The sequence below is a fragment of the Cucumis sativus genome, chromosome 5 (assembly GCF_000004075.3).
Source record: "Cucumis sativus cultivar 9930 chromosome 5, Cucumber_9930_V3, whole genome shotgun sequence".
Taxonomy (NCBI): Eukaryota; Viridiplantae; Streptophyta; class Magnoliopsida; order Cucurbitales; family Cucurbitaceae; genus Cucumis; species Cucumis sativus.
Window position 1 is genome coordinate 17,075,786 of NC_026659.2, and position 24,899 is coordinate 17,100,684.

The following is a 24,899-nucleotide window of genomic DNA, read 5'->3' on the forward strand; positions in this document are numbered from 1 at the left end:
CCGTGGTTTAGGCTCAACTTTGTGCTCTTTATAATATATATATATATATATATATATATATCAAAAACTGAAATAATACCAAAACTGAGTTTCAAAGTCCCACTCTTTACATTTTTTTTCAAAACTATTTTTACTAATTTGTAAAGCAATTTTCTAGATCTGCCACCGAAGATATAAGAAGATGAAGACTCATAATACACTATTCTTAAAACAATGTTCATTCAATTGTGAAATGACACCCTTGACGTGCAACATCTATCTTAATACTTGATACAAAATTCACAAAAAGAAATGGCACAAGTTCCCATCCATTATCAATCTGTTGATGAATGCCAAAAAGAAGAAGAAAGAAGAAAACATACAAACATTGGTGTTATTCTGATATCCATCTACTACATGTTTGTACTACTGATTGTAAACACAACTTTTTTCTACTTAAATCATTCGAATCCCTCAAAATTCTTTGCGAATGAATGCCCTCCAAATTCTATGCTTTGATTAAACTTTATTCCAAAACAGTCCCCAAACTCAACTAAGCATGGCTTATTTGATCTACGTACAAGGAAATATTAAAGTATCTCTGTGATTAAATATTTAGCAATTTAATTTTTCCTATGTATTTATCTTGCGAGTGACATCAATCAGCACCAATATATCAGTCAACTTCAGATCATATAAATTGCAGACAAAAATTGAAAACTAATATCTCCCTTAATATATATTACATAAAAATACTATCCAGAGAAGTAAAATTCAGATTAGAAGCAGTTGCCCAAAATTTAGCAAATAAAGGCCAACATCAGAAACTTATCTTAAACTCAAAAGGTTGAAACTAGAGTTAGATACTTAATAATAATAATAATAGTAAACCATAGAATGTAATCTCAGCCAGCACTGAAACCCCAAATCTACATAATATTGTGTGAAGTCCGGCACCACTTACAGACAGAAGATTTTGGTTAAGCTTCTGAAGATCATCACCTACAACATCAAACAAACTTGTAGACGAGATTGAGCTTCTGGACTCCTCCTTCCTCAGTTCCAAGAATGGTTGAGGACCACTAGTAATGTCTGTTTAGCAAAATAAGAAAAAGAAACAGACAAAAGCTATTACAAACCATCCATTGAGATAATGGAGTTGCCTAAAGGCATAAAGTTCACTTACCATTTAAAACAGTCTCTGGTTTCGTGGTTCAAAACACTCTGCACTGCCCAACCTTATGTCGGGAACAAATCAAAGTTCGAGATCAGTGTCTCCCCTTAATAACATAAGTGGATAATCTAGCATGATTTTACTGATATGAAGCAAATAACACGATTTTAGGAGATGATAAAATTTTTAATAACCTAAGTGGATAATCTAGCACGATTTTAGGAGTGATAAAATTTTAAATTCAAATTATTATACATATTTTTATAAAGTTTTAAAGCAATTTGAATATTTTGGTGGTTTCAAATCAAAATTTAAAATCTATTTTTTAAAAAAAATTATGAAAAATAGATAAGGGATATTAACAGGATAATCCTGAAATTTTGAAATTATGTTTGACATCGTTTTAGGAAAATCAATCAAGTAGCACGATTATAGGGAGGTCAAAATTTTCTTAGAATTATAGGGGTATGATACAATTTTAATTTTAATTTATTATTAGGTTAAATAAATATATTATTATTAGAAATATGAAAAGTTGGAGAAAATCAATCAAATACCACGATTATATGAGAAATATCAAAATTTTATTAAAATAATCATATATACATTAAGTGCATCATAATTATAAGGGTAAGACACAATTTTAATTTTAATAACCACAACTAAATAAGTTGTTAATTACTTGACTTGAAACCTACAAACACGAAAATCTGATATAAATTGCATGCATAAATATAGGGATGTTGAATCAATCAGATTCATCCCGAAAACAAATATTTGTTTAATATTTTTACACAACTCAATTGTTTGCAAATACATTGTATCTGTGATTCTGGGTTATATTACATCATTTTAACCTACACAAATACATTTTATCTATGAGATAAGAATTTTCGTCTATACACATTGTACTTATGGGATAAGGATTTTCCCCTATATACACGTTGTACCTATGAGATAAAGATTTTCCTCTATACACATTGTATCTATGAGATAAATTTTTTTTCTCTATACAGGTAAAATCGATTGAAAATATAAAAAAAATGACATTATTGTATATTTTTGAGGTATTTAAATTCAAATTTTATAAATATTTTCGAATATAAATAATCTAAAGATATTAAATTTATGTTTTCCATTATTTTAGGAATATCAACTAAACTAAATAGCAAGACTTTAAGAGTGAATTTTCTTTAAAAAGATAAGTGAATAATCGTAATTAGCACGAATTTAGGAAATGAGAAAATTTTAAATTCAAATTGTTATTAAGCGTATGTACTTTGGAGGTATTTAAATTCAAAATTTTTTTATAAAAATTTTGAAATATAAATAATTAAAAAACATTGAATTTATGTTTATGTTTGTCATTATTTTAGGGATATGATCATTTAAAAGAATTCAATTGACGATTTTATTGTTCAAATTGTTATTAGAAATATGAAAATATGTATTATGTATTATATTAGAAAATATTAGTAAGTATTAAAAGGAACTTTATGAAATGGAAACGGATGAAATTATATTAACCATTAGGGGTGTAATTGGACTGGACAGGTCGGTTTTCCTTCAAACCTGACCTGACTCGAAATATACAGGTCTCTTTCAATTATAATCCGAGCCAAATTCGGGTCGGGTCAACATGGATCAGGCCAGGTCTTTTTTTTTTCTCCTATCTTTCTCTTCTTCTCTTTTCTTATTTATTTCTTTCAAACGCTGATTGCAAAATAACCAATTTTAATAATGTTGACTCTCATACACATTCATCACAATCAAAATCACCATAATAATAGTGCAATTGGTGGAGTATGTTATAATTTACAAGCTTGGATGGTTCAAATTTGAGAGTAGAACAAAAGAACAAAAGTACCATGTGGATCAAATTTGAGAGTAGAACAAAATAACAAAAGAACCATGTTGATCAAATTTGAGAGTAGAACAAAAGAACCACGTGGGTATCCAATATTCAACTTTTCACCTATTAGTCTATTAGCACAAATCTAGCCAACATTCCACCTTCTCCCCTATTGCATAGAGAAGAATATACTAATTTAGTGAACTATCTAGAAAAATAATAATTTATAAGGTAAGCAAATAACTTACTGTGATGGGACTAGAGAAGAATAAAGTTTATACATCATTGTTCTTCAAGATTCTAAACAAACAAGATTCAAAGATGTTAACAATTTAAAACAAAAAAATGTAAATAGATTTGAGAGTAAGGATTTATACCACAGAGACATGATTCAGATTCTCAAATGCAGCTTCCATCTCCTTTCCTATGTTTATAAATTCTAGATCAAAATGACAATCTGTTAGCTTAATGAGACAATTTTAAATCTTAAATGCTTACTTCGAAAAGAATATTACCTTCGTCAATTTCTTTAGTCCCGTCAATTTCTTCAGTCATGTCATCCAAAGGTTTAGATTGAATCCAATTCTGAGACAAATGAGTGCTTCTGCAGTTTGAGGAGTTAATGAAGTTCGAAAAGAATCTAACACCCGTCCTCCGGTGCTAAAGGCTGACTCAGAAGGCACAATTGATATAGGAATATTGTAGATGTTCCTGGCTACTTGGCTACTTAGCAAGTTTAACCATTCATCTTCTATACGAGCTTCATATAGATAACGAGTCACCTCTGTTTTAGCATCATCGAGACATGTTTTGTTGCTTTGTTTAAATCTATCATGAACAGCAGCACGTGCCTGATAAGATCCACTAGATGAGATAGAAGACATTTCACTTTGACTTTGAAACATAAATCCTTCGATAGGAGTACATGATTGTGTTTGTGAGTATTTTTCTTTTGACATTGACATTCTCATATAATAATCATCACACAATCGACGAAATGCTTCTTCAACCTTATTCGTCCTTTTTTTTTTTTTTTTTTTTGCACTATCTTCCTCCAAAAATTCATTAAAACAATAATTCACATAAGCCAACTTGTACCTAGGGTCAAGAACTACAAAAACATATAATAGTAAATTGGTTTTCTCATTTGTAGCTATACCTCAAGACTTGTTGAATTTTGTCTGCATGCTTAATGTCATCTGACTCAATAATGCATTCTCATACAACGAGTATTCACAAATTATTTCTTGGATCAAACAAAGTTCGTGAAAAAATATATTTGAAGTCACATACATAGATGCAGAAAACTTCATTGTTACCTTTGAAAAAGTTTTTAGGAACTTTACAAACATTTTTGCATTATCCCAATCTTCAACAGTAAGAATATCATCATTTGGCAAATAACTAGGGTCGTGCTCCTCTAATCTTTCAAACGTCTTTTGACACTTAATTGCTCCATCCAACATAGTAAAAGTAGAATTTCATCATGTTAGCACATCCATAGTAAGACAATTTTTTGTTGACATTTTATCTTCTTTAGCAAAATCTTTAAATATTTGAAGTCTAGCAGGAGATGATCGTTATACTTCACATCATTTCTGATTCGAATGATAGACACATGCAAATCTTTTAAGGCATCACTAACAATCAATTAGGAACATGGGCACAACATCTAACGTGAATAAATTCACGATTTAACACCAACCCATTTCTGCCTCTAAACTTTTTAACCAAGTATGCAATGGCTACGTCATTTGTACTTGCATTATCAACTTTTATAGTAAAGAGTCTATCAATACCCCATCCTTCTAAGCACTTTTCAATGACTCTCCCTATTGTATCTCCTTTATGATTAACTATTTGACAAAAGTTCAAAATTCTTTTGTGAAGGTTCCAATCATCATCAATGAAATGAGCAGTTATAACCATATAATTAATACTTTGCACAAAAGTCCATGTATCCATTGTTAAGCAAACTCTTTGGTCAGTTCGAGTTAATACACTTTTTAACTTTTTTTTCTGCTTCATATACATCTGAAAACAATCCTTTGCAACAGTTACTCTTGATGGAATCACAAACTTTGGATTTAATGCCCGACAAAATTGATGAAATCCTTCACTTTCTACAAATTTAAATGGCAATTCATCCAAGATAACCATACTAGCAAGCATTGTTCTACAATTTTTTTGAGTGAAGGATGTAGCCATTAAACTACTTTCAGAATCTCCCTCTCCTTCAACATTTTTTTTCAATGGATCTACATACTTCTTACATTTCTCTAAATGTCTTTTTAAATTAGTTTACCATTTCTTTTGGAATCACAAGCATATCAAGTTCCACAATGTTTACAAGCAACCCTAGGATATTTAGGATCACATCCTTCTACTTTTATAAAATGTTCTCATACCGATGATGGTGGTTTAACCGGTTTTCTTTTTTCTAACACTGGACTAGAACAACTTTGTTTTGAAGTTTCGTCTATAGAGAATGAAGTCATCGTAATAATCATCAAACAAAACAAACAAAAAAGCACACAATTTTTAACTAATAATCATCAAACAAAACAATAAGTAAAGCATATGGTAAAATACAAATGCACCAAATTTCACATTGAAGTAAATATCTATTTTTTTATAATTGAGAACTTTTCCAAAGTGTCTAAAAATGATAAGAAAGTTATGGAGAGTGCATTACGTCAGCTGCTGGGTTCTTTCCCCATTAATTCATTTAAACTTGCTTCCAGCTTGAGTTCACCTGGTTTAATAAATCAGATGAATTTAGGTTTTTGTTACGTTCTGATGGAATCATACCAAGGTTCTTGTTCTCAAGCTTAGTTGTGAGTATCTAATAAAGAGATCCCAAATGCAGATATACCAAATTAAACTTCTTATTTGTAACTTTCCTTCATCTTTAGTATATTAGTAATGGTAGATATTGAAGCATTGATATGATTACAATTACCGTAATCCATGACTTCAAGCTTTTTGGTTCATTCGTGATTTAAAAGTAGATAGATGCCAAGGAATGAGGATTACAATTTCAGAAGTTCACCGTGGGAGTTAACATCAAAGTTGAGAACCATTGTTATAATTCTAAGTTTCTATCAATTATATTAACAATAAAAGTAGTTAGACTGTTATTTTCTGTTGTATTAGTCAATCTGTTAGACAGTTATTAGTTGCTGCCAAGCATCTATAAATACCAAGCTTGGTTGATGTAAATATTTTTCACATACAGAAATAAAGGAATTTACTGCAGTCAGTAAGTTTTCTCCCAAATTCTGCTTCCTCTGTTATGGTATCAGAGCTATTTCCGCAAAGAAGAGTTGCAAAATAAAACCTGAACGTCCTTTAACCTCGTGCAGTCTACAGTAATGACGACACCTGAGAGTTCGACGTCCAGCAACTCCAACCACTCAGTTCCGATTACCTCTTCTGATCTTGACGCCCAACTAAATCCCTTCGTGCTTCATCATTCCATCACTCCCACCAACCTTGTTTCTACACCATTGGCAGGATCAAATAACTACTCATCATGGAGTAGAGCAATGATGTTGGCCTTATCTGGAAAGAACAAAGTTAGGTTCATCACCAGCCTGATCAAGAAACCTTCAGAAGGTAATCTATTATCCGCTTGGAAATGCAACAATGATGTGATAGCTTCTTGGATTATCAACTCTATTTCAAAAAAGATAGCAGCAAGCCTCGTTTATAATGGAAACGTAAAGGAGATGTGGGATGAATTGAAAGAAAGGTATAAACAGTCCAATGGATCTCACATATACCAGTTACGAAAGGACCTAGTAACCACTACACAAGGAAGTTTATCAGTTGAAATATACTATGCAAAAATCACCACTATATGGCAGGAACTTGTGGAATATCGTCCTATGGATGAATGCACTTGTGAAGGATCAAAGAAAATGATCGATTTCTTGAATGCAGAATTCGTAATGACCTTTCTCATGGGATTAAATGAATCCTATTCGCAAATTAGAGCCCAAATTTTGTTGATTGATCCTTTACCTCCCATAAATAGAGTCTTTTCTCTAATCATCCAAGAAGAAAGACAAAGATCCATTGGATCTTCACCCTCCATTGAGAGCATCACATTGATGGCTAACTCTGAAAGAAGATTTTCTTCTGATAAATCCAAGAAGAAAGATACAAGACCTATATGCTCCAACTGTGGCTATAAAGGACACACTGCTGACAAATGCTACAAGTTACATGGCTACCCACCCGGACATAGACTTGCCAACAACAATAATTCTGTCCATCAAAGACAGAACAACACAATCCAAGATGGAAATGACAAAGTGACAGAAGTTTCTAAGAGGAATCAATCTGCCTTTTTTGCTAGTCTCAACAGTGATCAATATACACAGCTTCTGGGCATGCTTCAAACTCATCTCAACACACCTCAAAATGGTGAGAATTTCAAAAATGAGACTACACACATAGCAGGTACTTGCCTCTCTAACTCACTCAATGATCCCTTAACATGGATCATTGACTCTGGTGCTTCCTCACATATTTGCCATGACAAGTTTATGTTTACAAATCTCTATAGCGCCCAGAATATGTTTGTTATTTTGCCCACTAAGACTCGTCTAAAGGTTGAGCATATAGGAGATGTTTTCATATCAAATGATCTAGTCCTGAAAGATGTACTTTATATTCCTGACTTCAAGTATAACCTGCTGTCAGTAAGTACTCTCCTCAAGGATGACAAATTTGCCATATCATTTGCTGATTCTAATTGTCTTATTCAGGACAAGTGGCTTTTGAAAACGATTGGGAAGGCTGAATTAACTAATGGGCTCTACCTACTCAGAATGAAAAATGAAAGAGTTAATTGCATTCAGCACACTGCACTAATGTGTAAAGTCTCGGCCTCTATGTGGCATAAACGGATGGGACATCCCTCTATCAGCAGAATAAAGGAGTTAGCTAAGATGATAGAAATTTCTGACTTTCCAAATTGTAAAGAAGTCTGCCATATTTGTCCCTTAGCTAAACAAAGACGTCTCTCTTTTCCTATATTGAATAATATTGCTGAAAATATATTTGATCTTATACATTGTGACATATGGGGTCCTTTCAAAACCCCAACACATGCTGGTCATTCATATTTTGCCACCATTGTAGATGATAAATCTAGATACACTTGGGTATATCTTTTGAAACATAAGAGTGATATCCTACAAGTTATTCCTAGATTTTTCAAGTTAATTGAAACCCAATTTTCAAAAGTCATCAAGGTCTTTCGATCTGACAATGCTCCTGAGTTGAATTTCAGGGATCTTTTTGCCAAAACTGGAACAACTCATCAATTCTCGTGTGCTTACACTCCTCAACAAAATTCAGTAGTGGAAAGAAAACACCAACACCTTCTTAACGTAGCAAGAGCATTGATGTTCCAATCAAAGGTTCCTCTTATCTTTTGGGGAGAATGTGTTCTGAGTGCTGCATACTTGATCAACAGAACGCCTATGGTATTACTATCAAATAACACTCCCTTTGCTGCTCTATTTAAGAAGAAAGCAGATTACAACATCATTAAGACCTTCGGGTGTCTTGCTTATGCCTCTACCCCCTCAGTAAACAGATCTAAGTTTGATCCTAGAGCACAACCTTGTGTTTTTATGGGGTTCCCACCAGGCATAAAAGGATACAGATTATATGACATAGCCAAGAGAAAGTTCTTTATATCTAGGGATATCTTATTCTTTGAAGAACTATTTCCCTTACATTCTATCAAAGAAAAGGACATTCTCATCTCCCATGACTTCCTTGAGCAATTCGTCATACCATGCCCTCTATTTGATTACCTAGAAAAGGAAGATAGTATTGATGCAAGACCTACGACAGAGGATAGCCCTGAAGACAGCCACGGTGTTGATGATCAAAATCCACATGTCAGTAACTCAGAAGAAACCAGTAACACTGACCAAGAACCAATTCCCATCATGACCAGAAAATCCTCCCGACCACACCCCACACCATCTTACCTAAAAGACTTCCATTGCAACCTCACCTCCCAAAATTCAACTCCCTTTCCCCTTAACCAATACCTCTCCTATAATGCCTATTCCCAACACCATAAGAACTATATGTTCAATGTTACCTCCATCTATGAACCCACATATTATCACCAAGCTGTGAAACATCAGACTTGGAGAAAAGCTATGGCTGAGGAAATAGAAGCCATGGAAAGAACCAATACATGGACAATTGTATCCATTCCAAAGGATCATCACACCGTTGGTAGCAAATGGGTGTACAAAGTAAAGTGCAAACCGGATGGTACCATTGATAGATACAAGGCAAGACTTGTAGCAAAGGGCTATAACCAACAAGAGGGAATTGATTTTTTGGATACCTTTTCACCAGTGGCGAAAATAAGCACTGTGAAGATATTCTTACCTCTTGTCACATCCTATAATTGGTCCATTAGCCAAATGACATAAATAATGCCTTCCTCAATGGAGACTTATTTGAAGAAGTGCACATGACCCTACCATTGGGTTATCAAACCTCTCAAGTACCAGACAAAGGAGAGAAATTGGCTTGTAAACTAAATAAGTCCATTTACGGTCTTAAACAAGCATCAAGGCAATGGTTCCTAAAATTTGCAGCAGCAATATCCTCACATGGTTTCATCCAATCCAAGGCTGATTACTCCTTATTTACTAAGGGGAATGGAAGCACCTTTGTAGCATTATTAGTATATGTTGATGACATATTACTAACAGGACCATCTCCTTCGAATATCAACTCAGTCAAAGATTCTTTGAAGGCACACTTCAAATTAAAGGACCTAGGGCAAGCAAGATACTTCTTGGGTCTAGAATTATCAAGATCTGAACGAGGACTTATGCTCTCCCAAAGAAAATATTGTCTTCAAATCCTAGAAGATACTGGTTTTCTTGATTCTAAACCAGTTGTAGCACCTATGGATCCTAATCTGAAGCTATGTAAATCTGAAGGAGAACAACTAAATGAGGAAGACGCCACTTGCTACAGAAGATTAATTGGCAGACTGATATACTTACAAATATCCATACCTGATATTTGCTTATCTGTTCACCGCTTAAACCAATTTCTGCACAAACCAACTAAACATCACCTAGATGCTGCTCATCACTTATTGAAGTACCTCAAAGGTTCCCCAGGACAAGATATTTTAATAAAACCTATTGATTCGTTTCACTTAAAAGCCTTCGTTGATGCTGATTGGGGATCGTGCCTTGACACTAGAAGATCGGTCACAGGGTTCTGTATCTTCCTAGAGGATTCCATCATCTCCTGGAAATCTAAGAAACAACCAACCGTCTCAAGGTCCTTTGCAGAAGCTGAATATAGAGCCTTAGCATCAGTCACCAGTGAGCTAGTATGGATCACACAGCTCCTTACTGATTTTAAAGTAAAGACCTTGATGCCAACCACTGTTTTCTGTGATAATCAAGCAGCCATTGCTATTGCTTCGAATCTGACATTTCGTGAACGAACAAAACACATAGAAATTGATTGTCATTTTGTTCGAGACAAAATAGTTGAAGGATTTCTAAAGGTTTTACCTATCAACATTAGCCTACAACTAGCTGATATGTTCCCTAAAGCACTACCTTCATCTACCTTAAATAGACATATATCCAAGTTGGGAATGAAAGACATTCATCGTCCAACTTGAGGGGAAATATTAACAATAGAAGTAGTTAGAATGTTATTTTCTATTGTATTAGTTGTATTAGTTAATCTGTTAGACAGTTATTAGTTGCTGTCAAGCATCTATAAATACCAAGCTTGGTTGATGTAAATATTTTTCACATACAGAAATAAAGGAATTTACTGCAGTCAGTAAGTTTTCTCCCAAATTCTGCTTCCTCTGTTAAATTAAAATGTCTGCATTAATTTTATTGTCTATAATTTTGAAAACCACCTATTGCTTTTGCATCTATCGATTTGAACTATTTCCTCCATAAAGTAACAAAATCACTACAAGATTTACCATAGGAGTGATTAACAAAATCATTATGTACATATCCACCCCCAAAACAGTCAACAAATATATACACAGAACACCAAACATAAAATTATGAACAGAGCTACCCAAGTTCAATTCAGAAAAATATAAAAGGAGGGAAGAGAGTAAAGGAAAAGAGGGAAAAAGTTCGAAAATCATGTAAAAAAAGAGGAGTAAATTTACCCAAGAAGAGTAACAGAAGACCCAGGATGAGAATCGAGATGGCCTAGCCTAAAAATTTTGCAGCAAAAGGAGGAACCCACCGAGAACGGAGAATCGAAAATTGGACTTTCGAACGAACCCACATAGAACGGAGAATGGAGAATGGAGAACGAACCCACGACCAATGAAGAATGGCCGATGAACTTGTGTAGATGGAGGAAGACATTTCATTTTTTGAACCGAACTGAACCAACCCAATTCAATTTGGTTCGATTCGATAATAATACTGTTGAAATCCAATCCAACCTGAATCGAACTGAACTGATTCAATTCAGTTCGGGTTTTTTCACCCCTATTAACCATTGTTTTAGAGGTGATAATTTTTTTTTTTAATTTAAATAGTCATTACTATATATATTATGAATTATAGAAATAAATTGTTAATTAATTGATTTGAAACCTAAATATCTGACAATCTTGTATTCTTATATAGTCTGAAAATAAAAAATTATTTAATATTTTTTAAAATTGATGGTTTTTGCAAATACACAGTATCTGTGAATATGTTATATCCGGTATCATTTTTTATATATACAAATATACTGTATCTGACGAAAAATAATTTTCGTATACAAAGGGGTATAATCGATAAATAAAAAATAATAAAAAAAAAAGTCTACATCGCCAGTTTTTATTTTTCAGTTTGTTATCCAATTTTTCAGTTATCTCTTTTACATATTACGAATATGATAAAACTTATGACATCAATTGGCTATAAGAAGACTATTAAACATTATAAGACGGTTATCGACTTCTAAAATTTAAAAAATACAGTAACAATGGCTACTATCGTAAAAAGAAAAAAGAAATTTTGCAAAAACCCATAATAAATAATCCTTTAATTTTTTTTGGTTGAGATTTCATTTTCTAGTACAAAAGGTAAAGTCGAATTATTAACATCTTAATTGTTAATATATATGGTTTAACTTTAAGTGATACTCATTTCGAAAAGTGGCACTTGTGATGTATTTCATTCTATAACAATGATATCAAAAGTGATGTCATGTACATTTGCTCATTCCTATGTAGATTACAATAATAGAAACACTCTATCACTCTGATATCAATTACTTTAATATCATTACCTTTTTTCATGATACTCTGTCTAAGGTTGATTGAATTTTTAAAGCATAAGAATTAGCCCATACTCTAGTCTTTAAAATACAAAGGCTTGGAAAATATAATTTTATGTCAATAGATCTATCCATTTCAAAGAGTCCTACCTTTGTCTTTTATCTAGGAGTTTTTTATTTTAATTCTTCGTCTCTAAAACCTCAAAAATGTTATATTTTGACATTAATTTTTTAATAACTAATTTATAAAACTAAATTTATATATGTTTTCCAATACAATAAAGTGATAGAAAAAATTAAACATTTCACCTCTAACATTCAAACTTGTGTCAATTACCATTAAGCAAAGTTCAATTTAAAAAATGTTTCAATTTACCATTCTATTTATTATGATTCACAGCTCATATTACAGTATACAAATCTTTATTCAAATGTATATATAACAATTAGGAATTCATAATTACATGGCATGATAAGAAGCAAATGCATTTAACAAAAAGACCATTGAGAGAAGGCATATAAGCCTACAACTACAGCAATTCCATTTCGATCAGCAATACACTACTGTTGGTTATGCCTATCTCAGTTACTCCAATAAGCAGGAATGGCAGTGGCAATGGCTGCCACTCCCAACTTAAGCCTCAGCCTGAAATAGCTTCTCTAATGGATGAACCATTCTATGGATCTACTGCTGATTGTGCCGGGTAATAACCGTTAGTTTCAGAACGAGCGAACTGTGAGGATCTCATCAAATTACAATGCCAGGAAATCAGGGATTGAATTAAGAAAATTCCTCATTCAGAAATCCAAACTACTAATTTGTGACGTTAGCTTTGAATAAATATCTTTTATGTTTCGGTGCTCCTATGGGAGAATAGGTCCAGCAACTCGTCCTAGATTTGCGGCAAAACCAAAGCGAGAAGTATATCAGTATACACAGTGTTAGTTGAGCTTGAAAGAGCTAAGATAGTAAAATCTTGCAGTATACAAGCTTACAAGATTCTCGCTCAAAAGAAACTCTTAAAAGAATTTGTCCACTGAAAAGAAAAGAGAAACTTTGAGGGGGGAATCCATGAGAAATATGTTCATACCAGTAGGCACTTTAGGTGGAGGATGAGCCTTTGATAGATTCCCAAATGTTCTATCTGGTAATCCCATACTATCATTACAAACTTTGGGATTTCGCCAAAAGGGTTCATGATCAGGTGAAACCAAATTTGTGCAAACAGTGGACCTAAGAACGGTTAACAAAATGATTGACACTGTAAGAACACAACCTTGGATTAAAAACTTATATTACACTACACCCGTCCCCAACCTAAGTATATGCTATCTTGCTATGACACAATCATGAAAAGACTCCCCTGCAGGAAAGAGGAACCCCACACTTGCTCCTGGGAGTGATGAATGGGAAAAAAATGAATGAAAAAAAGTATTTTGTTTAAAATTTAACCTCATATCGTGGCAGGGAGAATTCTTTCCGTGCTAGAGGCAAAACAGGCGCACTTTCACCGTCATTCTCCTTGTGGAAAGTGAATTGGCTTTTAAAATACATCATCAGTTAGAAACACCAATAAACAAATAAATAATTTGCAAGTAGTAGAAGAAAGAACATACTGTCCAAAATACCTTAGTCGGGGTATCACTGAAAGCTACTCTTGCAAGTCCAAAATAACAAATTTTAAGCTTGCAATTGGCATTTGCTAATATATTCTTTGGCTTCAGATCTCTATGATACACATCCACTGCAAACATGACTTTTACCAGGTCAGTATACAAGATTTAAAACAAAATAAAAAATCCAAATACCATTTATACAAAAAATATAAGAAAGAAAAAGAAATATATATATTAATACTATTGCCACAGATAAAAAACAAGCATGCAGTCGTGTATTATACCAAAAACAGAAACAGCTGAAGTACCTGTATGCATGAATTTCAATACACGTAGCATTTGATAGAGGAAGAATTGATGATGTTCATGCGTCAAGTCATCATTGCTTTAATAACTTAATGAAGATCAGATTCCATAAGCTCAAAAATCACATAAATGTCCCTAAATGCCTTTTTAGAAGGTGGCAACACTACGCTTGATGTCAACAATATCAGGATGCCGCAACAATCACGAATAGCATCAGATGCGTGATAAAAAAATATCATGAATTCTCTTTATTGCAACTTTCTCCCCAGTTTGCATGTCAATAGCAGAACAAATAACTCCATAACTTCCCCTTCCAATAACTTCAAGATCTTATATCTGTTAGCATCCCCATATTCAGTAAAAAAGTTTGCTTCTTTGGCTTCTTCCAACAGACCAAAGAAATTATGTTGACGTCATCAGAAATAGAACACAAAGAATCACTGTCATCCAAATATTTAACTTTTGAACAAAACCAATCGTACAAAATTGAAGAAATACAATCCAATATTTGTAATGGTAATTCCCAAGGAATCAATCTGATTCTGCCATTTTTTCATTCTTATGATGTTTTCCACCTTCCTACTTCTTCTGCCAGTGCGTATATAATTTCTGTCATCTCTTTGATGTTTTTGATGGATTGATGTCCTGCATGGAATAGATGGACTTCATCTTTAAGTATTATCCAACTACAACCTGGACTCTTCTTTAACCCTCTTGATTTCTTCATCAACCTTATAAGCTCATGTTTTCTCTCATCACCAGAAATAGAATGTAAATTAGATAAAATCACGTAAGGTGTTGCACTATTAGGTTCCAGTTCAAAGAGATTTTGAGCTGCAAGCTCTGCAACATCAAGACGGAGGTGGGTCCAGCTTGCCCCAAGCACTGCTCCCCAAACACCTTGATGAGGGTCAAATGGCATTGAAGAAACCAAACTAACTGCTTCATCGAACATTCCAGCACGACAAAGAAGATCAACCATGCAAGCGTAATGATCAGGCTCAGGTTGAATATCATACAAAGATCTCATTAGATCAAAGTATCTTCTCCCCTCTTCTACAAGTCCCACATGGACACATGCTGAAAGAACACCTAGAAATGTAATATGGTTAGGTACAAGGTAATCATCCTGCATTTTCGTGAATATCTCAAGTGCTTCTTTCCCAAGTCCATTTTGAGCTAGCCCAGTGATAATGGTATTGTAAGCAACAACATTAGGAACCTTGATATAATAGAACATTTTCAATGCATCGTCCACATTTCCACACTTTGAATACATGGAAACTAAAGAATTCTGGATTGACAGATCATTTTCCATACTCATCTTTGTCACAATAGCATGGATCTGCAACCCTTGGTTTAATATTGCCATACTGGCGCCCGCACTAAGCACACAACTCAATGTGAATGCATTTGGCTTGATTACACTCTGAAGCATCTTAATAAACCAATGGAAAGCTATCTCATATTCCTCTATGCTCACAAGCCCTGAAATTACAGCAGTCCAAGCAATAGCATCCTTCTCAGGCATCATTTGAAACAAACCAATGAATTCGTCAATCCTCCCTTCGCTGGCAAATCCACAAATCAAAGTTGTCCAGGAAACCACATCCTTTTGTGGCATATTCTCAAATAGAAAGACAGCTTTTTCCAAGTTTCCAGATTGAACATAACCTGTAATTAAAGAATTCCATGTAACTATATCCTTCTTGACCATTAAATCGAATTGTTTAGCAGCTGCATCGATAGAATAACATCTAGAATACATTGTGATTATAGAGTTGGCTAGATAAGCATCTACGTCAAACCCCAAGGATAGAACCAACCCATGGATTTGAATTCCTTCTCCATATCGATCAAAAGAACCACAGGCTTCAAGCAAAACCGTCAAGGTAGTTGCATTAACCTCCACCCCTTCCCTTCTCATATTTAGAAACAATATGAAACCATCTTTTAAAAAATTCATCTTCATATACCCATCAATCATTAATGTCCAAGTGACAACATTTCTGTCAGGCATTTTGTCAAACAACTTTCTCGCCTCAACAATTTTCCCAACTCTGCAAAGCCCAGAAATCATTGAGCTCCAAGAAACCACATCCTTTTCTGCCATGCCATCAAAGATCCGAACTGCATCTTCTACTCTCCCCACCTTCGAATACCCATTGATTAACACATTAGAGGACACGATAACCGGTTTTTCACGATGCAACTTCTCGGCCATATCAAACATTCCAGCATGCACAAACCCAGTGATCATGGTAGCATAGGAAACAGAATTACGCTGAGGCATGCTAGAAAACAACTCAAAAGCCTCATCTACCATGTTTCTCCGATGATATGCCGTAATCATCGCATTATAGGATGCAACATTTGGGTCAGGTATTTTGTTGAACACTTCACGGGCTTTATTTATTTCGCTGTTTTCAGCGTATGCAGTGAGCAAAGCAGTCCAAGAGACGGTGTTCTTGTTAGGCATACGATTGAAAATGGACTCTGCTTCCTTGATACAACCATTCCTTCCCAATTTTGTGATTTGGGAGTTGCAATAAACGAGAAACTTGCTGCTTTTCTGCCTTGTAGCAGAGTCAAAATTTCCCCGCTTTGAAAGTATCTGGGTAGAAAAATTGAAAAAAAAAGGCTTGAAATTCAAAGGGGTAAACGTGGGCAATTGCTTGAAGACAAAGATGGCCATTGATTTGGGAGTCGTGCTCCCAAAAGCTTCAATTTGGCGACAGAGAACATGAACTCCACAACCCAACGTTCAAACAAGAGTCCATTTTGGAGGCGCCCATTTATTTTACTAAGAAACTTTTTAACCTTTCCTACTTCTTAAGGTAATTGTTATTATTATCTTATTTTACTTCTATGAATGCCTAATGGTCTTTGGAGGAAAATTTTGAGAAGTAACACACCCTTAGTTCTACATTGCAAATGTCTTTTGAGTTGATTTTGGAGGCGATGCATCCGCAAAACAGAAAATCAAACGTGACAAAACAAAATAAGTAACCTGTCTTGAATCTTGATACCATCTCGGAACAATCTTGGCCCAGAACAACATGAATTCATCATTAAACTCGAGCAACACTACACTGGAATGCCACGAAATAATGGTTTTATAGGCATACTGTGATGTGAGCGAAATCGTCCCTCATATTACCTCACAAAATGCATACAAAACACAAAGAACATGAAAGTTTACGTTTTCATTCGAGAAATCTTTAAGGCATTGTAGGCCCGAGATCTAAAAATATAAAGGCTTGTGTTTTTCATCTTGGGGCATTTTAGGTCCAAGATCTAATAGGGGATGTTAATCATTCTCCAACTTATGATAATAAGTTAAAGGTGGTTGAGTAGAAATTATGTGCAATTAACTTCTTCACATTTGTTCAATCTCCTTCTAATGAATGTTTTATAGAGCAATAAGTTTGTCAATCTCATTCTAATTTGATAGACACATTTGTTCAATCTCCTTCTAATCAATGTTTTGTAGAGCAACAAGTTTGTCAATCTCATAGGAGACACTGGACACTATATAATAAACATTAAAAATATCTCAACGTTTCACTAATGTTACAATAACTTTCACTACATTTGTAGCAATAAAGAACGGCCGACAATTTTCACATGATTTTTTTTTTGTAATGTAAATATGTGAATTTAAAATTTGCATACAAAAAAGAAAAGAATAATACATTTTTCATGGAATATTATTGAGTGATTGGAAGTTTGGATCACCAATTTTGTTGCATTTTTTAAAAATCATTTGTTAGATAACGAACAAAGGCTAGAAAACAAGTTAGGGTTATATCTTAGATGAGTTTTTTTTCCTCTTTTTAAAAAATTATCTTACTTTTAGGAAATCAAATTATCTCCCTTCTGGAAAATCATTGAAATTTAGGAAGAAGTTTGATATCTTCTTTTTAGGAAATCATTAAAATTCAGGAAGAAATTTGATATCTTCATTTTATCATAAAGAAATTTGATATCTTCTTTTTAGGAAATCATTAAAATTAAGAAATAAAAGAAAATTATTGATATTTAAGAAAGAAAATATTTTGATGTTTGAGTAAAAATAATTGTAGGAGATGAGATTTGAACTCACAACTATGGCAAGTTGAATCTACATTTAATATATATTATAAGCTACCACTTCAAAATTAATATTAAAATACAAAAATCAACACGTGTCTCCCTGACCCCTTAATAAATCCGCTCTCGCACCTATTTCCAACACGCTTCATACAATTAACTTGAGCTATTTAAGTTCCAAAGACTCCAACTCTCACTTCCCATATTAAACTTGTACCATTTCCTAAACGCTTTAATTTAAACTAAGATTCCACTTTAGGACCCTTAACTTCAAACTTAAACTCTTAACACCATAAGCATCCAAGCTAACTCGATCTTAGTGAGTCTTTTAATCTCATATACTCTTACACTAAATATCGATATTTTCAAAGATTTGGATCCATTATATCCGCATGAGTCAACAATCTTAATTCTTCCTAAACTCACCTAAACCATTTATTTTTTTAAACCTTATAGAGGTAACACCTAAACAAACTCGAAAGTTAATGGCAAGCACATTTTGACTTTTAATCATTTAACTATAGGATCTAAGTATCATGGATAATTTCATTTTAATGCTTAAACTTAATAAACATTCAAGAAATCTGAGAAAGTTCAACAAAGTTATTCTAAAACTTAACAAAGTACCTTTAGCTTCAACAAATTATAAGTTCGAAATTAAGCATCTAATTGATCCAACATTCAGGGATACTCAATATTATCACTTAAGTTAAATGAATATTCAACACCCGTTCCAAAATGCTTAGAAACTTATCTAAAGTGGGCCCAACCTTTATTCATATACTATAGACTATTTAGGCTATATACTCGAACTTGATTCATGTTTATGTCTCTACATAAAGTTCAAGTTTGCTAAAAAATAGCCTCGGAGCTTAGTTTATTGGATTTAAGATTATAATATTCAAAGTCACTAATAATTTCTCAATAATGACTTTATAGAATATGATTACAAACTACGAGTTTTAAGACATAAAATCCAACAAAAGTGATCTTGACGATCATAAATCTTGTTGTCTTTGTAACTCTGTCAACTATCACCTGAATGCCATCATACCCACTCAATGTGTGAGGAAGTCCAAATAAAAAGTCCATGGTAACATGATCTCATTTCCACTTTGGCACTAGAGGTCGATTTAGGAGTCCTGTCGGTCTCTAACGTTCTGGTTTAAGTTGCTGACAAATCAAACACTTATATTCTGCAATTTCACACTTCATACTTGACCACCAATAATACTCATTCAAAATTCAATACCTTTTTGTACTTTTGGGATGTGTTGCATATGCAGAACTATGTGCTTCTTCCAAAATTTGATCTTTTATTGCTTGATCTTTAGGCACGCACAACCTATCATATTTCATCAAGGCATCATCATTCCTCAAACTATAATTCGTTCGAAGTTTTAGTTTTACTTCTTCAGCTAACTTCTTAAGCACTGTATCTCCTGTTTGAGCTTGTCACACCCCACTCCAAGCACTTGCTTGCTTGGCCCGAGATGTGATGTGATGTTAGCTGAAGCCATTCACCTCTTAAACGACTTCAATTCACCTTGGCACATTCAACAGCGGAAGTCTTTTAACTAAAATATTTTAAAACCGTAGTGTAACCCATTGGCAATGTCTTTTTTAATACCAAGTAAAATGTACAAAACATGTAAATATAAGTGAGTAGTGGTTTTAGAAAACAAGTTTTCATAAATAGTTTTAATATAAAAGTAAAGTTTTAAATACATTTATCAGTAAACAGTCATTTCATAACATAATACATGAAATATTTTCATAGCTTTGGTAAGATAATGTTCTATAACCACGGGCATTATTTACTCCTTCGTTCGAAGACAGAACATTCATTGGAAAGCTATCCCCCTCCTTTAAGGGATAAATATATACCTTTTCTGACATAAGTATGATGTTAACCACATGTATACAATAGGTTGATAACGGCAAAAATGACTGTTATTATAGCCCTTTTTAGTAGAATAATGGGAATTAAAATGCTTAAGGGATGCTCAAAACGCATAACTTATGTTATAAAAGCATAAATACTTAGAAATAAGGCTTACATAAATGTGGTTTCTTTTTTACGCGTTTACCATGTCTAAATGCAGGGCAAGTGGGAAAAAGCAAAAAGGAGCAATTCACATGAGATATCCCGAGCAAAGACAAGGCGGTGGATCGTGCCAAGCGGTTAACAACCTCAAGCAATAAACCTAAACATCATGTGAGGAAAGCTACCAAAAAGACAAAAATGGTAGTTGGAATGATGTGACTTCACAAGGAGTGGATTGTGGCGTTGACACATTCAGAGGAACAACGTTTTCCCATCGAAAAAGTAACCTATAATATGTTGGAATTTTTTGTCCTAAAACTCGTAGTTTGTAAATCATATTCTGTTCAATAAAGTTGTTATTGAGAAATTAAATATTATAATCTTAAATCCAATAAATCAAGTTCCAAGGCTATTTTTGAATAAACTTGAACTTTATGTGTAAACATAAACGTGGATCAAGTTCGAGTATATAGCCTAAATAGTCTATAGTATATGAAATAAAGGTTGGGCGCCTTATTTAGAGAAACTATGGATGCGGCCCACTTTGTAGTACAAACGAGGTGGTCCTAATCGTTCATGTAGAGACATGAAAGTGGGGGCATCCTATGTAAAATGTTTACATAAGACTGAACCATGAATTAGTCTTTTTTACGTTATAACACCGTTTACTGTTTAAAACTGACTATCTCAATTATTGATGACCTAGGTAACTTAGTCTTAATCCTGAGTTAACTATGAACTCCTGTTCACACGAGATTATCCTTAGATCTGCATAGGTGAGGGCAGCTCATCAGCGTTGGCCCAATAAGCCTCCCATTTCAGGGGTAAGATCGGGTGGATAGCTGGGAACATAGGGTACAAGATGGAATTCACTCCTACCCGCTTTAGGGTTAGTAGATAGGTTGTTCTCTTAAGCATTGAATCCAAGTCTTGAACAAGGGGCCCCACCCTCTCATTGGCCCGAGAGGGATTAAGTTTATAGGTTGAACCTTAAACCAATTGTTCAATAGTGGATTAGTGGGACTTAAGGAGCAAGATGTAATCTTGGGGGTAAAACGGTATTTTGACCCAGCCAAGGTTACGAGCAATCTGTGAAGGATTAACTTACTGATTATGGTTTTATCAAATGGACACAAATATATCTATAGTGAGGGGAGTGCAACTACGAGACTTTAGTGGAATGACCCGTTACTTAACGAATGTTGATTAACTCGGTTTAAAAGAGTTTAGCTAGTTAATCTTGAATCGTTGGAGCCCATGATCTATAGGTCCATTAGGTTCCTCTGCTAGCTCATATGGATTAAACTTAGAACAGTGTGATGAAATAAGTCGAATTGTTCGAATTGGGAGAAGAAAGGGAAACCGACAAATATAGTGATATAGTCGTCGATCTTCTAATTAGAAATAGAGCTTTATGTTTTACATACTATAAGTATGAATGCGGATTCATACTAAGAAGCTCGGAATTGATGGAATTGGTCAAAAATAGTAAAAAGTCAAAAATGTTGACTTTTGACTTTGAAAAGTCAAACTTTGACCGGCCTTATATTCAAATGTGATTTGAATTTTGGAAAAATGAATGCGGATTCATGCTCGGGAGGTTGGAATTAGTAAAGACGGACAAAATGGTAAAAAGTCAAAATATTGACTTTTGACTAAGAAAAGTCAAAGTTTGACTTTTGACTAGAAATATCTAATGACAATTTTACCCTTGGACTAAGTTAGTGGGAAAATCCAACATTTTGTTGGATAATCCCACTAATTCTTAGTGGGATATGTGGCTATATGAGATATAAACACCTAGCCCACTAAGTTCCACTAATTGTTAGTGGAACATTAGGTGTTGAGATTTGGCAAATGAATTGCATGCATTTTTGCATGTAATTAGGTTATAAATAGAGGTGTTTTCAAATGTTGAAGGAGTTTTGCCTCTTTTATCATTTTCATCATCTCAACAAAAGAAAAAAAAAACCTTCCAATCCCATTTTATCTCCATTTCTTTCTACACCAAAATTGGGTCCCACAACCCGGTTCTTTGTCTAGAGGATAGCAGTTGAGTACTAGTGGTGGTCTCGGTTAGAATTGGTGAGAAGATATCAAACCTTTTGAAAGCTTCAAAGGTAATATTTCTTAAAACCCTAATTTGATTAGTTTATGGTTACATGTTAATTGTGGCAATTAGGGTAGAAATTCGATTCTTTTTCCGCTGTGCATGACTTAGTTCTATCATGTGGTATCAGAGCATGCTTCATTTTTACCCAATTGCATGTGGTGGGTTCATATTTATTAGATAAATTTTGGTTTGAACTAAAATGGATATATTATGATTTTGGCTCTAGATTAAGTGTTTTTGTTCTAATCATTGTAATTAGCCTTGTTAATGGCTTATTTTTATTGTTGCAAAGTGTTTGTATTTTTTTTAAAATAAAAAAAAAGTCATTAGAGTTGAAGTTAGGCTGTAACTGGTTCAACCGGGTGAGAGAATTGAAAAAAATGAAGAAAAGAAGGTCACAGACCCGAAAACCCGCCTTGACCCGCTTCGCGACCCGCACGCGCCCGCGCGGCCTCCTGCGTTCGCACGCTCCCGCCGCGCGCGCCGCCTGCGCCCGACCCGTGTGCGCCTGGGCCTGTTTAGTTAATTGGGTCGGTTCAAGCCAATAAATTTGGTTTTTGGGCCGGTTCAAGCGGTTTCGGTTGGTTTTTCAGCCGGTTCGAAGTTTTTGGGAGTGGTTTTGTACTACACCAAATTAATTATGTAATAATTTAGTACTTAGCTTAATTTAGGAGCCAAAAATCAGTCCATTTTTTTTTTGGGGGGGGGGGGGGGGGGGGGGGAGAGAGAGAGAGAGCATAGACTCGAATGTCTGGTGAAGATGTTGCACAAAGAGAAAGAAAGCTTGAGCAAGCTACCTAAAGATTAATCGTCCGGACTAAAAGAAAAGAATCTTTGTGTTTAATCTCTAAACTTGTAATTGCATTTTCCATTCTTTTGTCTATACCATTTTTGTTATTCTATTGTATTGTATGTATTGTTTATATTGTACAGTGGTCGAAGACCTATATTTTTCTTTATACATAATCGCTCCTATTCAATCCATCATTTCTTAACTCTTCATCTATTTGTGTATTACTAAGGAAGAAGGCTTGTGAACACCGTTCTTAATAAGGGGTTTAACTTATAATTTTTATCGCATTAGTTGAGCTATTTTTATCACTTGTCCAGTGTCAATCGCCAACTACCCGAGAGAGCAAGTAGCAAGGATAAAGCTAATGCGCACAAAGAGGAGTTTGATAACAAACTCTTCCTTAGCGAGATAACTTCCAACATTTATATCCCATAAGGTGAACATGTGCGGACAATAGGTGTTGAGATATATGTATTATGAGCCAAGTTCCCTAGTTATAATTTGCTTAAACAAACATAGTCATTTGTATCCCAAAAGGTGAACAAGTGTGGCATTGAACACTTTGAGAGAAGGTCACCCTAATCATGTGCCAGTTATGCAAATATAGCGGGTTAAGGTGATCGCAACTCCTCATCAGTTAATAGCACAAAGAATTTCCTTCAATATTCATCTGCATGCAAGTTAGTTTGATTTATTCCCCCCTAAGTTAGTTTACCCTCTGTGTGTGAGTCTATGGTTGTAAATAGTCAGTGCTATTATTGTCACATTCTTACAGCTTAATTGTCATAACGCCTTAATGCTAAAGTAAAATCTTAAACTAACATCTAAAACAATTTCCTATGTTCGACCCTGGATCACCTAGATAAATCTATTGTTCGCTTGCACTTGGGCAAGTAGTAGAAAACTTGTATTCAACAAGGACTTAGAAACCATGCGATGAAGAAGTACATGGGAGCAATTCAAATGCAATGATCATTACTCATGACTTATTGCACGAGACCAAACACAAGCAATATTGAAAGTCATGACAAGTGCATTATTCGCAATAACATGACTTAGTGAAGTACAAATATAATGGTCTTTTAGCACGAAGCTATTAAGACCTTTCATACAATAACAACTACAGGTCTCATGAAATATTTGAGCATGAAGAAAACATTTAAAAACATTGAAATGTTTTCCTTGTCCTTGATCATGAAATTATTCAAACATGGTATAACTTGAACATAGTCATAAAGATTTATCATAAATCATAACTTGAAATGATAACATTGAAATTTATGTTTTATAAATCATTTTGCAAGTTATTGCTTGTAAAGCTTGAAACCATATTTAATAAATATCATTTAAAACATTTTGTTACTCATAGTACTTGAATGATTCCTTCGTCAAAGACTTCTCTTAAGGCTCATTGATCTGAAAAAATTCATATTTAATCCTCTGATCATAAAATATCCAAAACATCACTTAAAACTTCCCAAAATATCATAACATCTCAAAATAGCCCAACGGTTCCCAATGACATGGTGGATGGGGTTGGCCGCGAGTTCATGGCCTAGGGCCTTGTCGCATGCTAACCTCGTTTTTGAGAGAATCATGAGA

General features: G+C 34.1%; 1 protein-coding gene and 2 long non-coding RNA genes across 7 annotated transcripts; all 3 read right to left on the bottom strand.

Moving 5' to 3' along the window:
• Positions 1-692: 692 nt before the first annotated feature.
• LOC116404126 lies at positions 693-1,296 on the bottom strand. The gene is made up of 2 exons (XR_004217045.1): positions 1,166-1,296; positions 693-1,071 (listed from the first exon to the last, which is right to left on the bottom strand). It is a non-coding gene; the product is annotated as an uncharacterized LOC116404126 (long non-coding RNA).
• Positions 1,297-2,912: 1,616 nt separating this feature from the next.
• On the bottom strand, positions 2,913-11,412 carry LOC116403695. 4 transcript variants are annotated; one of them, XR_004216511.1, is made up of 5 exons: positions 11,218-11,412; positions 3,521-3,856; positions 3,383-3,444; positions 3,254-3,305; positions 2,913-3,174 (listed from the first exon to the last, which is right to left on the bottom strand). It is a non-coding gene; the product is annotated as an uncharacterized LOC116403695 (long non-coding RNA). The 4 variants fall into 4 exon arrangements; XR_004216510.1 differs by having other exon boundaries at positions 2,913-3,305; XR_004216509.1 differs by having other exon boundaries at positions 3,254-3,444.
• Positions 11,413-12,678: 1,266 nt separating this feature from the next.
• Positions 12,679-17,100, bottom strand: LOC101207622 (pentatricopeptide repeat-containing protein At1g53600, mitochondrial). 2 transcript variants are annotated; one of them, XM_004151259.3, is made up of 5 exons: positions 14,255-17,100; positions 13,959-14,074; positions 13,783-13,870; positions 13,421-13,563; positions 12,679-13,222 (listed from the first exon to the last, which is right to left on the bottom strand). In XM_004151259.3, the coding sequence occupies exon 1, from the start codon at positions 16,945-16,947 to the stop codon at positions 14,812-14,814; it is 2,136 nt and encodes a 711-aa protein (XP_004151307.1). In that variant the 5' UTR covers positions 16,948-17,100; the 3' UTR covers positions 12,679-13,222; positions 13,421-13,563; positions 13,783-13,870; positions 13,959-14,074; positions 14,255-14,811. The 2 variants fall into 2 exon arrangements, with proteins under 2 accessions (XP_004151307.1, XP_031742302.1); XM_031886442.1 differs by lacking the exon at positions 13,421-13,563.
• Positions 17,101-24,899: the final 7,799 nt, after the last annotated feature.

Bases quoted from the DNA above. Each gene is read 5' to 3' on its own strand.
- LOC101207622 (XM_031886442.1), bottom strand. From the start codon at position 16,947: ATGGCCATCTTTGTCTTCAAGCAATTGCCCACGTTTACCCCTTTGAAT.